This window comes from Aphelocoma coerulescens, chromosome 3, assembly GCF_041296385.1.
Source record: "Aphelocoma coerulescens isolate FSJ_1873_10779 chromosome 3, UR_Acoe_1.0, whole genome shotgun sequence".
In the NCBI taxonomy this organism is placed as follows: domain Eukaryota; kingdom Metazoa; phylum Chordata; class Aves; order Passeriformes; family Corvidae; genus Aphelocoma; species Aphelocoma coerulescens.
The window spans coordinates 29,941,666-29,956,070 of NC_091016.1; the positions used below are offsets into that span (position 1 = coordinate 29,941,666).

The window sequence follows — 14,405 nt, forward strand, 5'->3', positions numbered from 1 at the left end:
GCATTCAACATTGGGAAGTTTCAGTCTGGCTTCCCAGAGTGGGCTGGGTGTTTCTGGTTTTTCTTTTTACATTTTTCTTTTACCTTTTTTAAGAAAGGTGCTTTCAAATTTATTTAGAGATACGCACACATAACATTTAAATTCCTCATCATACCGAGCCACAGTTACTGTTTGTAGAAAGCTGTATTTATGGTTTGCATATCATGGTTTCAGAGTGCCGTTCTGGTGCAGTTTTATAAGTGATCTGCTTCATGTTCATTTTCCAATCAACACAAGTGCAAGCAAGAATTGTCTCATGATACTCCCTACTTCCTTTGGTACTTTGAGTCTCAAGACAATGCCTTCTTTCAGTTTCCCAGTTAATTTTTGTTTCAGTGCTTACAAGCACTGTGACTTCTCGCAGCTCACTAAATCTGCTGATCTTTCACCAGCTTGTTTGGGAAACTTTTTTTTTTGTTCCAGTCTCCATTTAAATCTGTCTTTGCTTGTATTATGAACTAGACAAATTAAAATTTGGAGCTGTACTGGAATAAAAGTCTGGTTTTGGTACCCAGAATTGTTTAAAAAATGAATGCTTCTGAATCCTCTCAAATTTAATAAGCTTCATTGAGCTCTAAAATTCAATAGTAGCATGGCAGTCACAATACTGAGCAAACAACTTCTTCAGTTTCCTAGGGATGGATGTTCATGGGAATTCAACAGGAACTCATGATGTTGTTCCCATGGTTCAGGACAATATTGTGTTGCCTCTTTTGATTTTGATGCTTTCAATAAGAATGTTGCCAATATTCAGACTTACAGTTAGACTTAAACAACTAATATTATTCAGATGGTGATGATATTTTTCCCTTTGGCAGATGGGGTGGTATAATATGTGTATCAACACATACTTACAAAAAAAGTAATTTCAAACATTTACCAGGGCAGAATAATTGCAGTGCCCCTTTTATGTGTGTTCTATTTTGAAAGCATTGAAAAGAACCAAAGCAAATGTATTTTGACAGTTTTGTGGAAGGATAGAATAGACTGACGACATGAAAGTAATTATGATAAGCTCCTATCATATGAACTAAGTATTATTTTTAATATATTTATAGTCACTCATTCTTAACTAAATGAATAAGTTAAAGAATGTAAACCACCCTACCATCCTCCAGTAACATTTTCAAACTGATCTTAGTAATGTAAGAGTTTGAGCTCTCAAGGAACTGAGGTTTTTTTGTTTGAGGGTGGATGGGCAGTTCTGTTGGTGATGATTTTTTGGGGGGGAAAAATGTTAATTATTAGATTCTTTTCCCCCACTGCCATAGCATTTTAGAAACTGTTTTGGATTATCATTAGCAGCTGTAAAACCTGGAAGCTCTAGTCAAGAGCCACAATGTCATTGTGGTAGATCAGAGTGGCCAGTCTTGCTGAGTCTACCAGCCAGATCCAAGAACTGCAAGGCTCATCCCATTTAACCTGGAGAACCAGCAGACTGGGGGAGTTGTGGAAGTGTTCATGAGTAGGAGCTGGAAGTAATTACTTAGTGCTCCTTCCTCTGTTGTGAAGTTGGGTTAGGTAAGGTTGGGTGTGGAAGACAGTCTTTCTCAGACTTTGCTGATTTGTTTCATACAACACATAGATACATGCAGGAGACCTTGAGGGAAATTACAGGTAATTTCATGAAATTTCCATGTGGAAATTGCACATGCACTTCCTTACCAGTTCAGAAGAGGCTCTGCTCATCACAGGTCTTGATAGTTTGTAAACAGAAAACAGAAGAGCTGTCACTCCCCTAAAGGGCTTGTACTTAAACTATCTGAGATAACACATACTTAAAGGGAGGTACAAGTTAATTATAGGACACATAATAAGATGTCTTGTGCCATAATTATATGGGTTAGCAGGAGCCTTACCATAGACAGACTTCTGTGCAGAAAGAATCTGAAAAAAGAAATCTGGCTTATGATAATTTTTGACTAGATTCCTTTTTTTTGTCTTCTGTGATTCTGTGAAAAGAGTGCTTTTCAGTGTTCTGTGCTAATTGTTGATGTAATTACTTTGGATAAAAAAAAAGTGTTTTATAAACTTCATGGTGCAGTGTGAAAATCTTGTTAGCTGTGTCTGTTAACTACAGCAAATTTCAATGTACTTTGGCATAGGCTCGAATGCTAATAACAGAAGAGAATCTCATGACCACTATCATCAAAACTTTCATGGACCACTTAAGGCACCGTGACATCCAAGGCAGGTTTCAGTTTGAACGTTACACTGCTCTGCAGGCTTTCAAATTCAGACGTGTCCAGAGCCTTATTTTGGATCTCAAGTAAGTATACTATGTGCTGATTTGAAAAATTGAGGAGTTTAAAAAAAAAATCTAAAATGAACACTTCCATCTTTCTAATCTACCCAGGTATGTGTTGATAAGTAAGCCAACAGAGTGGTCAGATGACTTGAGATGCAAGTTCCTGGAGGGTTTTGATGCCTTCTTAGAATTACTCAAATGTATGCAGGTATGTAAATCTGTGAATTACAAAATTTGGCAAAATTTATGCAGAAAGTTAGCTATCATGGTGTCAAAATAGAAGAAATTTGATCTACTTGACATTTTATAACTTCAGTGCAGTATCACTTTTGGAGCCATGTCATGTTTTCCTGAAACATAACATCTTGACTCTCTTTTTAAAAATTAAGTTTGTTCTAGATGACAATAAAAAGGAAGAGCAGTTCAAAAAGAGAAGTGTAATTTGGAGCATATTTTGCATTTGTAGAGGCAGACAACACAATTAATTCTGTGGGCAAAATCTGGTTTGTTTTAAATGTCAGCAGAGTTGCTCCTTGTATTGAATAAATTGTTCCTAACACACAAATAGACCTCTTCACTTGTGGTTTCATCCCTTTGATTCCCCCAAGGTTCTTTTTACCTGTTGCAGCAACAATATGTTTATAAGGATAGCTGACTACTGTCTCATACTTCTGCTAATGCTCTCAGTGTATTTCAGTGATACACTGTTGAAATGCATAATTCTTCTTGTTCTAGGGTATGGATCCAATAACTCGTCAAGTAGGACAGCACATCGAAATGGAACCAGAGTGGGAAGCAGCATTTACACTGCAGATGAAATTAACACTTGTTATTTCAATGATGCAGGACTGGTGTGCATTAGATGTAAGTTTCTTCTGAATTGTTTTTCTTTGTGAAGAGGGATGAAACCCAAATATTAATACATGTAAAAATTGACTTAAACACAACTTCACCATAAGCCAAGAACATCTTCTGTGAGCGAATGCAGATATTTTCTGTATTTAAGCACAAGGATGGTTTGTACTGACCAATTCATAAGAATGTGGTTAAGCCTTTTTTTTGTCACACATCTGAAGATTGTCACTACACTACCAGGTTATCATTTCCAGAGAGGAGGGAATGGAGGAGTAGGCCCTGGATCTACCAAATACTGCCTGGTTATAAATCATGTTTCTGCTCCATAGGTGTTTCAAGTTTCAGGATTAGAGAATTTAAGCATGGTAAAATATGCTGATAGAATAAGTGATCCTGGAATATCTGAACATTCAGGCTGGCTTTAATTTGTTACTGGTAGTAAATGTGCAGGTTTTACTAGCCTAGCATGGTCATTGCTCAGAAAGTTACCATAATGTCAGTTACAAAAAAAACCCCAAACCAAACAACATACTAGTGGGTATTTTTCTAATCAGACATACCAGTACGAGTTTTGCAATTTGTGCCCTCCTTAATTTGGCTCTTTTGTCGGATTCCTTATCTTAATTTTGCAGAACTGTTGTTAAAGGTAAAAATCTCAAACCCTTCAGAGTCTTTCTTAAATTGTCTGTATTATTTTTCAGAGCTGTGGAGTTTTTTTCATAATCTCTGTAAACTGCAATCTTTCTTTTAGGAAAAGGTATTGATTGAAGCTTACAAGAAATGCCTGACTGTGTTGATGCAGTGTCATAGTGGATTTACTGATGGAGAACAGCCTATTGTCCTCAGTATGTGTGGACATTCAGTTGAGACCATCAGATACTGCGTTTCTCAGGAAAAAGTTAGCATTCATCTCCCAGTTTCTCGTTTGCTTGCAGGTATGAACAGCTGAAAAATACTTCAGGAAATGAAAAATGTTCTATAGATGTGATTTGTATTTGTGTGTACATGAAGACGCACACAGGCATTGTTTAAGGCCTGAACAGGATGAATTTTGGCCATTTTATAGCTGCTTGGTAGCTTCTAGGCCAGATGTTCCCTTGAGAACTTGTTATCATTCAGGCTGGTGGAGATTGTCCCATGCCTCTGGATTTGTATTATAGACAGCTACTGCTGCTTTTGCCACGTGAGTGATGCAAAAGAACTGCAACAAAATATGAACTGTGGTTGACTTTTTTGGAATATGTTTAGCTATCATATTGAATAGACTAATCAACATTCTGTTAGAGAACAGATTTATCAAACAGATGTGTCACCAGAAAATTGAGCTATGCCTATCTTGTTCAACAGTTGTGTTGAAAAAAACTTTGTGAATTTCAGTTTACAGAATCAGAAAGATGTGATAAAAATAAATTCACAAGTAATGGAGTGAAAAAGGTAATTCTTAGGTAAAGTGCCATGCAGCTCAGTGTCAAGTAACTTTGAATATTTGAGTCTTTGAGCAAAGTCCTTGTAACTTGAAAAGAAAGCAAACCAGAAAACCCTCATGTATTTTGGAGGGGCCTTACTCTAGTTCCTGAGGTATTTTATAAACCCCGCAAGGACTGATAAAAAGGATGAGGTATCTGCTGTTGATTGTCCTGACAGACCAAGGACTCTTGGCTCTCACAGCAGGGACATGAGAGAGTTGAAAAAAAAAAGCAAAAATTGCACTTGTACTGCAAGGTTTATACAGATACAATGGGAAAACTTCAATTCTCTTAAAATGTATTCTTTGTAACATGTTTCTTCAGGAAATAGCTGTGTATCTCCAAGGTGATAAATTTGCAGACCTGTAGCTGTGTCCAGAAAATGGTCTGAAAGTAAATTAGATGACCTTTTTTATCCTATTTGAATTACATAAATATTGGATGTAATAGTCTATGTTTTTTTTCATGTCTTTATGTAGGCTTGCATGTTTTGCTGAGTAAAACTGAAGTGGCATATAAGTTTCCAGAGCTGCTACCTCTGGTATGTAATTAAATGTAGTATATTCATTAAATATAATTAATGCTGAATGTGAAATTGGTCATGTAAGTGTAGGGTATTATTAAATAAAACAAAGGACCTTTGTACTCTGAGTTCTACTCGAAGAGAATATCTTCAGTACATAAAATTACCTCTTAAAAGATTAATATCTAGATATTCATGACTGGAGCATAGGCAATCAGTATTGCTCTCTAAAGTAACTAAGACTCATGTTTCATAACCTCCTTTTTGTAGCAGAAACTGTTTTTAGGAACCCCAGGCAGGATCTGATTCCTTTTCCTTGGGCTGGGTTCTAATTTTCTTTCCTAGCTGTTTCTTGCCTGTTCTTATTGATATGCTATTTCTTTAAGGGGTAGTCAAAAAAAGTAAAATAAAAGAGGATAAAAACTAACTGGGAGAAGAAATCTCAGTGTCTTTGGAAAGAAGTAGTATTTAACCTTTGAATAAAAGAAAAGAAATAATTACAGTGTTATTAAATTGCTGGTGTTGATGTTTTAAAGTATGAAAGCTGCTGTCTTTAGGAGTAAACTCAAGCCCTTGTGCAGTAGTTGTGTGGAGCAAAGATAGAATGTGAGGGTGGTTAACCACTATTTGAAAGATTGTGAATAGGCTCATCTAACTTTTGTGTTATATTTGCTTGTCTTTTGTAGTGCCCAAATATTTTAATGATCACAAATATCATCCTCCTTAATTTCAGTCCCATTTTCTTTTATTTTCTCTGTATACATGAAAATCTTGCATTTTCTTCCTGCAGAGTGAGCTTAGCCCACCTATGTTAATAGAACATCCTCTGCGATGCCTAGTCCTATGTGCCCAAGTGCATGCAGGGATGTGGAGAAGGAATGGCTTCTCTCTTGTTAATCAGGTAAGTGCATAGTAGCTGTAGAATCACTCTTTTCTGATAACTCCCTCAGGATAATTTCACAGAATCACAGAATCAATTAGGTTGAACAAGACCTCTGAGATCATTGAGTCCAACCCTTGGCCAAACACCACCTGGTCAAAAAAGGGCCATGTCCCTTGAGCAACTCCAGGGACGGTGGCTGCACCACCTCCCTGGGCAGTCCATTTCTATTTTTAACAACCCTTTCTTCCTAATGTTCTTCCCAACCTGAACCTCCCCTGGCACAACCTGAGGCTATTGTTCTCTTGTCCTGTCACTGGTTGCCTGGAAGAATCTCAGTGTATTTCTTGAAGTGAAGGGCCCACAACTGGATACAGCCCTAGAGGTGGGACTTTACCAGTGCTGAGTACGGAGGGAGCTCTTGATCTTTCAAACCTCAAAACCTTCTTTTTCTGCATTGATTTGAAATTTTACTTATGTCAGTCTTATGGAAAGCAATGTGAGATAGGCATTTTTATCAGCGCTGACATAATTTGACTCTTTTTGCTTTTAAACTGGTCTTTAATTTATTTTTTTTAGTCAGAAATTGGTTTTTTGTTTCAGGACTGCTACAGTAGTCACTGAACTTAGTGCTCATTTTTGTTATTGCAGTTAATGACTCCTAGCTTTTTTACTGTGTACTGTCCAGCAGCAGTTGGAAGTGCAGAATTAGATCTGCACATCTGTGGTATGCATTCATCACCTCCATATAGAAGTGTCTCAGATGTAAAAATATGCAGCATTATGATATTATGGCTATTTACGTTTATAAAGTAATTGAAATCCAAAGACCCTGCAGTAATAGAAGCAGTGTAGAACTAAGCATTTCTTGGCTTTTAGCTCTCATACTTCTGGAGACTGGCTTCTTTCATCTCTAAACTTATGTTCTCAATGTTTGTATAAATTCGGTGTTTCAAGCATAACAGCTATGAAATGGGTACTGTGGTGTCAGTACCACCCACCAGGGTGATTGTCTCAAGTGATTTTCTCAGCAAGACTTAGATTACAACAGGGATAGGGTTTAATTCTGTGAGGTGTTAACTTGATTTATTTGCAAGAAAATCCTTTCAGTTCCCATCAGCCCTCATCTCCATTAGATAATTGCCATGTATATTTACTAGGAGACTGAATGAAGCTGCTCAAATATATTATATTCTGACACTTCTTGAAGGATCTTTATAAGGTGGTGTCCTCGTCATTAAAGCAAAAAGAGCTCTAGTTATATACAATTATAGCAGTGCCCATAGTGCTGTAGACACACATCAAATCTGGAATTTCAGCCTAGCTTTTGGTAGTGAAATAAGTCTCTGTGTTAATTTTCCCTGTTTGTCAGGATCTTGAAGTTAAAAGCTTCGTTTAGTTGAGATAGAATAACTCCCACAGTCTGCAAGTCCTTTCTCTTTACTCTGGCTATGGAAAGCTCATGTTCCTTTTACTTTGGCTATGGAAAGCCAGCTCCTTTTGGATATTTCCCAGAAAATAGGAGTGGGCATCTATATGTGTAGATTATAAAGGTGGGGAAGAAAGGGAAGGCATGCCTAGCTGTCTTCATGTAATTCTGGTGGAAATGGTATGTGTCTAGAGGAGACTTTAGCACACTGAAGTTTGTTCCCAGTCCTAGGTAGAAACTTGTCAGCCCTATTTATTTTTCCTTGATGTGGTGGAATCAAACTTTCCCACTTTTCAGAGCCATGCAGTGGTTGTGATGTTGCTGCTGCCTGGCTCAGTCCTGTTGAGTCCTTCCCAGGATGGTTTGGGTTAAGTGTAGTTCTGTCACAATATTAACATTTTGCTGACACTGGCAATTCCTGAAAGATTGTATCTCAAATGATTAAAGAGCAATTCATGGAGCGAAGAAAAAACATTTCTCCAACTACAAGGGCTTTCTCTCCTGTGAATTTCAAACAGTTAATTGCTAAACAAATATATTAAAACATAAGCTAAAGAGGTCAAAAAGATTTTTGCTTCTAAGTTTATGCAATCCAGACATTGCATCGCTACAACCCAGCCAGCAACTATGCCTGTCTTGTGCTTTATAAAAAAGCTTTTTGCATACAGATAGAATAGTATAATTTTTTTCAAATTACAGATTCATTTTTTGTGTATGAGCACAGTATAGCAAAGCTTATTTTTAACAGAAGTAAAATAATTCTGGATTAAATATTATCTTTGTTAATGATTGTGGTGTTTTGGGTATTTTTTTCAGATTTATTACTATCATAATGTGAAGTGCAGGAGGGAGATGTTTGACAAGGACATAGTAATGCTTCAGGTAACCATGTATACTGGTTTGCATTTTTCCAAGTATTTTCAGGATATGTGTATGTTTGTTTTTATCTTCATCAGAACCTTTTTAAGGAAACAAAAATAAATTTTTTTTGTGGAAGGACTTCAGTTTTCTTATTTTATCTATATAATTATGGAATAATTTGTAAAGGAAATAACTGTTGTTGTAATACTTGTTTTTTAATTATAATTTGAAAAGTGCAGAATTTTCTGTTCAGTGCATATATGCTGCATCTTCAAGAATGTAATATTTTAACTAATGGGTTATGCTGTACTGGCAGTTGCACAAGTCTCCATGTCTTCAGTAATGTACTCAGTGTATGTGTGGAATCTTTTTTCCCCTTCAGAAGAGATTTTGCAAATGAGTCTATTTAGCTCTGTCGAAGATACAATACTTCTACACTGAGAGCAATAGAATCTAAAATTTGCAGCTCGGGGTCTGTAGTTCACCGGGACAGCAAAGTATTTTCTCAGGAGTCCCTCAAATCTTTTAGAGTTAGCAATACCCAATTAGAAAAACATGCCCCAAGTTACTTCTGCTTTTGGACATTTTTTCCCTGAGGCTTCATCTGCCACTGATTTTTAGTGATTGTTTTCAGCTGCCCATTTGGGTAGCTATCCTATAGCTTTCTTGGAAGTTTATTCTGTTTTGAAGATGGTTCCATTATCAATAGTAAACTAACAACAAATATTTCTAATTGGCAAATTCAGATACCTTGTTTAATAAACAGAAAAAAACGTCAGCCAGTAGTTTTCAGAAATGGAAATTTCTGAAAGTCAGTGTTTGTTCTGCATTGAAACTTCATTATTTTTCTTTCCAAGAAGGTTTTGGAAGCTTTGCTCTATGATCTTCAGCCTATCTTTTGACGATTGGAATTTGTTGTCAAAATCTTCAGTGGTATATACTAAATAATATTATGCCTGCTAGAAGATAAGCCACGGGGAACAAAGTTTTACAGATAAAAACAACCAAACAAAAGTATTTCACTGAAATTTATTTAGACTGTTTAAGATAGAAGGAGTAACCCTGAATATTTTACATGATGCCCTTAAAAGGCCTTCAGAAATTCTTGATAAAGCATAGGATTCTGCTTGTCAGATGGGCTTACACTTTTGTTTTTGGTGTCCTAAGAGAGTAAACTTACTATTTAAGTCTTCATTCCTAGCATTGCGAGAGGAATTAATTTTATAAAGAATATACGGTGAACATCATATGTAAATATAGAAACATGCTACAGTAACACCCAATCTGTCTTCTGTTTATAATCTTTTTTTTTTTCTTTAATAGACAGGTGTGTCTATGATGGATCCAAATCACTTCCTGATGATAATGCTGAGTCGCTTTGAACTTTATCAGATATTTAGTACTCCAGACTATGGCAAAAGATTTAGCACAGAAAATACTAACAAGGTATTTTATGTACTACTGCAATAGAAAATCTGCAGGTTTGTTTTTCAAAATGTATCAGATGCTGTTGTATTGAGACAGAGCTATTTCTTGATTAAAAAGTAAAACCTATCCTGTTTTACTTTCATTTGGCCAGTTTGAAATACGCAGTTGAATTACCTGTCAAACTAGTAAATGTCAGAAAATGTTGCATAATTTTTGCACTTATGACTGTGTTTAAGCATAGCTCAATTTGGGACTGCTAAGGGTGAAAACAGGCAATGTTTTGAATCACTGAAAAAGTATTTTCAGCATATGAAATGATTATTGAAAAATGTAATTTTTTTTAAATTGTTTTACTTCAGGATGTTGTTCAACAAAATAACACTCTTATAGAAGAGATGCTATACCTCATTATAATGATTGTTGGTAAGTTCAGAATATACTTAATTAATTTTTAAAATTTAGACTCTTTAATGGCCTGGACAATTTTTTATTGTCATCTCAGGTTCAGTTCTGTTGTGAACTTCCTATAGCTCTGACTTCTTTCCTAGGAGAAAACCCTTGAAACTAGCTTAGATCAGTGTAATTCATTTTTGAGCACTGGTGGGTGAACACAAGATTTCACAGAAGGCATCTTATTTTCCAGCCTTTAACTTAGAGAAAAAGATTAAAAAATGTTTAAAATCAGAAAAAAAAAAGGTGTATTTTATTTCTACAGGCGAAAGGTTCAGTCCTGGAATAGGACAGGTAAATGCAACAGATGAAATCAAGCGGGAGATCATCCATCAGCTGAGCATCAGGCCAATGGCTCACAGTGAGTTGGTAAAGGCACTACCTGAAGATGTAAGTAACTTATCAAGAAGGGGGGAACCAACTTCAACTTGATAAGGTTGATGCTGAAAAATTTTCTTATGCAAGTTCATGTCGCTTAATGTGGAGTGGGAGCGGCATGATTACACTAAGAGCAAGGTTAGCATGAGTACAGATTAATAGTTCTCGTGGCAAGGTAGGAAAGAGGCAAAGAGGGAACAACATATGAAAGAGGCAGGAACCTGAGAGCTTCTTCAGCTCCTTTCTCTTTTTAATGCTGTTTCTAATCAGGCCATCTGGCCAGCAGTCTGTGCAGTATGGAAGTGGGTTGTTAGAACTATCCAGAAATATAAGCTGTTATATTTTAAAGCCTAACAAGAAGTGAAGAGACATGGAATCAGACACTGTATTATGACTTGTGTAACATAAATGCTTCATTTACATGAACAGAATAATTTATCTAAATTCTGAGTACTTCTGTAGGACAGCAAAGCTTGCTTTCCTTTTTCCTTTTAATATTTTTGAAGCAATCTTTTAAAATTTATTTCTGAAGACAGTCAAAATTCCAATGTTAATATTTTACTGTACTGGTAGTAACTTTAATGATAAATTCTGAAATATTTTTCTTTTTTCTAAATATTTTAAACTGCAACAATTTGAAAAGTCAAATTTTAAAATTATTTAAGAATAATTTAGGGTTGCATGAAAGAGCAAACTGTGATTTAAGCTGGAGTTCTAAATTCTATTGTCAGTCCTAAATACTTTTTCCCTGGCCTGTTAACTGCTGTGAATATGTATTGCAGGAAGGGGGTGGAAATATTAAAAGATAATTTGTGTATGAAGTATTGTTACATATTTGAGCTGATGTCTCATGCTGCCTTTTGTGGTTGTTTTAACATTTTTCAATAACGGGTCTTTTCAGCTTTCTGGTATTTATTTCAATTTAAAGGCCTGGAAACTAGAAATACTGGCTGTGTATTCTAAAAATGTGCAGAGTTAGCTAACTTAGAGTTTTCTTCTGCTACTGTCACATCTGAGTTTATTGTGACAGGGAGAAGCAGTACAAATTGAGCACTTAGGATGGCATGATTTTTTAAAAATACCTTTGCAGAGATGGTGTTCCTGAATGTATTTTCATGTTATGTGGTCTAGTGTTCTCTTGAGTGCCAGTAAAATGACTTTATATTACATTCAATTTGCATGCTTACTCTAGTATGGTATGATATTTGAATGTGTTTATTCCAAGAACTACAGTAACACACTGTCTTGCCTTTCCACTCCATGTAGGAGAACAGGGAGACTGGGATGGAAAGTGTGATTGAAGAAGTGGCATGTTTCAAGTATGTTTCCATTTATTCTAATGATTCAACTTTAGAAATGGAATGTCTAAATTAGTGAAAATGAGAGAATGAAAGAAAGGGGGTTGAGTCATGGTGATTTCCCAAGGCTTTACTCGTGTGCAGAATTCTTAATACTGTTACTTACTTAATTTCTAGAGTGCCTGTTTAAGCAGTGTTTGTTAGCTGTTCTAGTTAACTATTTATTCTCAGATGTTAAGAACCAGTGGACATAAAGTGTTTTGTTTGCTCTGGTGTGTTGTAGGAAACCTGGGTTAACAGGCAGAGGGCTGTATGAATTAAAACCAGAATGTGCCAAGAACTTCAATCTGTATTTCTATCACTTTTCAAGGGCAGAGCAATCAAAGGTAACTAGTAGTTTTACTTCCTGGGTTTATTTTTTCTCTTTTTTTGTTTGCCTTTTTCCAAATCTTACTTCTGTGAAGAAGTATTACCAGCTGGATATTTGAGAATTTTAACAAAATTTGCCCAAGATTTTGCAGTGATTTCTGTGACACTGGATCCTCTGCCCTATACAGAGCTCTTGAAATCAGTGAGCATTCAGGAGCTTGTCTGTGGGTTCCGTTGCATGCTCTTTTACTGAAAGTATTTAAAACAGTCTGTGTTTCCCCTTACCTATATGGAAATTGCCATTTTAGCTCAAACTTGCCTTACAGTTTTATGCTAGGAAAAGAATCCAGGCTGACTTAAGAGGAAAGATTAATTTTGAAGTTGCATGCCCTACTTTACAAGTAGAATATAAGACAAACTGAAAAGACATTAAAGCTTTCATGTTTATTTAAGGCTGGGAAAAAACCAGTAACAATGTAGTAAAGCATGAATGCTTTTTTTATTAGATTTATATTGGTACAGATTTTGAGTAATGCTGGCATTGTTCTTCTATTTCAGGCAGAGGAAGCACAAAGAAAGCTGAAAAGACAGAACAGGGAAGACACAGGTATTTATTTTTGAGAGGAGATGGGAGAAGATGGAATCACATATCAAGTTGTGTATTGCCGTGGCATTTAGACTAACAGCCTGTTCCTGGGCTAGAGTAGAAGTTGGTTAGAAAGGAAGCAATTTCTCTTATGTCTCCCTGGCTATAGTCAGGGATCTGATTTGTCATGGAACCAGCCTTCTGAACAGCTTATTCCTTTGCCTTTTCTGTTACACACAAGCCATGTTGAATGTTGCAGCATGTATTGGTAACACTGTTTATCGAGCAGCCTTAGGATTTGTTCTGCCTTAGGATCATAGAAGGGTTTGGCTTGGAAGATGTCTGGTTCCAACCCCCTGCCTTGGGTTGAGCTGTTAAATCAGACATTTTAAATGGGTGTTGCAAATTTTGGAGAAATGTCAAACACACAAATTTCCCTTTCAGCTCTTCCACCGCCAGCTCTTCCTCCTTTCTGCCCACTTTTTGCCAGCCTGGTTAATATCCTGCAGTCTGATGTCATGCTGTGCATTATGGGAACTATACTGCAGTGGGCAGTGGAACACAATGGCTATGCCTGGTCGGAGTCCATGCTGCAAAGGGTATGGGTTTTTTATTTAAAGTAATGCTCATGCTAATGGAGCAATGTTCATTACAGCATTTTAACATGATTTTATGGATTTGAGTTGTTTACTTGGTGTCTGAAATATCCAGAATACTCTGAATGAGAAATAAGTGGTGTTTGCTGATATGCAAAACTAGGGAAACTCCTCTGCCTCTGATGCAATTTATTTTTGAAAGGAAATGGAAGACCCGGGTAAATTTCTAATGGGATGCACATGAGAGGGAAGAATTCTTCTTAAATCAGTGGCAGTAATGTTTCTTGTGGTAGAGAACCCATTAATCTGAGTTGTTGCATATGAAGCAGACATTGATTTTTTTTATTGATGTTCCTTTGCTTATTTTCAGTTTAGGCTAAATCACTTTAGGAAAAAATCGTGAAAGTGCACAAAAGAATTTTCTAACCTAAAAATGTATCAGCTTTGGAAAACTTAGTTGAGCTGTTTGTTCCTTGCTATTGATAATGATTTCTAGAAACCTGGAGGGTTATTGTAGCCTTTGGTGTAATGATTGTCATTTTCTGGGATGTGCAGAGGTGAGTTGTGAACTGCCATCCAGGAGCTGTTTGTATTGGTCAGGGTTGTTGGTTTAGGGTCCAACTCCAAACTTTAAAAAAAATATTGATGGATTTTTAAATAAGATTTTGCAATGAAACCCCAGTTTTGAAACTGAGTATTAATTTTCTGACATCCAGTCTTATTGAGTGTCTATTAGCTTTTGCAGCTAGGTTTAAATTAACATAAGCAGTTCTATAGAACACAAAAAAAATTGAAAATGGAGCAATATATTGGTATTATAAATCACAACAATGTAGTTATATTTAGGTAATATAACAATGCTAGGCTTTCGAGTAACTTTGAATGAAATAAGATTTTTTTTTTGGACTGAACTAAAATGTCTTCAGCCATTCTCAAAAATTCATTAGGGACCTATCACTTTCTGAGAAACTCATGGCACTTTGTCTGTGGTGGTGCCAT

The 14,405-nt window shown here is 36.1% G+C and overlaps 1 protein-coding gene across 3 annotated transcripts in view; it reads left to right on the forward strand.

Annotated features, from left to right (window-relative positions):
- The window catches only part of UBR2 (ubiquitin protein ligase E3 component n-recognin 2), a 55,603-nt gene that overhangs the window by 21,493 nt on the left and 19,705 nt on the right, over positions 1-14,405 (forward strand). For all 3 annotated transcript variants that reach the window (XM_069009667.1, XM_069009666.1, XM_069009668.1), the window contains exons 12-25: positions 2,145-2,308; positions 2,396-2,495; positions 3,023-3,151; positions 3,894-4,077; positions 5,088-5,149; positions 5,922-6,032; positions 8,257-8,322; positions 9,625-9,747; positions 10,089-10,152; positions 10,445-10,569; positions 11,824-11,876; positions 12,139-12,241; positions 12,783-12,831; positions 13,255-13,409. In XM_069009667.1, coding sequence (XP_068865768.1) covers positions 2,145-2,308; positions 2,396-2,495; positions 3,023-3,151; positions 3,894-4,077; positions 5,088-5,149; positions 5,922-6,032; positions 8,257-8,322; positions 9,625-9,747; positions 10,089-10,152; positions 10,445-10,569; positions 11,824-11,876; positions 12,139-12,241; positions 12,783-12,831; positions 13,255-13,409 — 1,488 coding nt within the window. The remainder of the gene's footprint in view (positions 1-2,144; positions 2,309-2,395; positions 2,496-3,022; positions 3,152-3,893; positions 4,078-5,087; positions 5,150-5,921; positions 6,033-8,256; positions 8,323-9,624; positions 9,748-10,088; positions 10,153-10,444; positions 10,570-11,823; positions 11,877-12,138; positions 12,242-12,782; positions 12,832-13,254; positions 13,410-14,405) is intronic.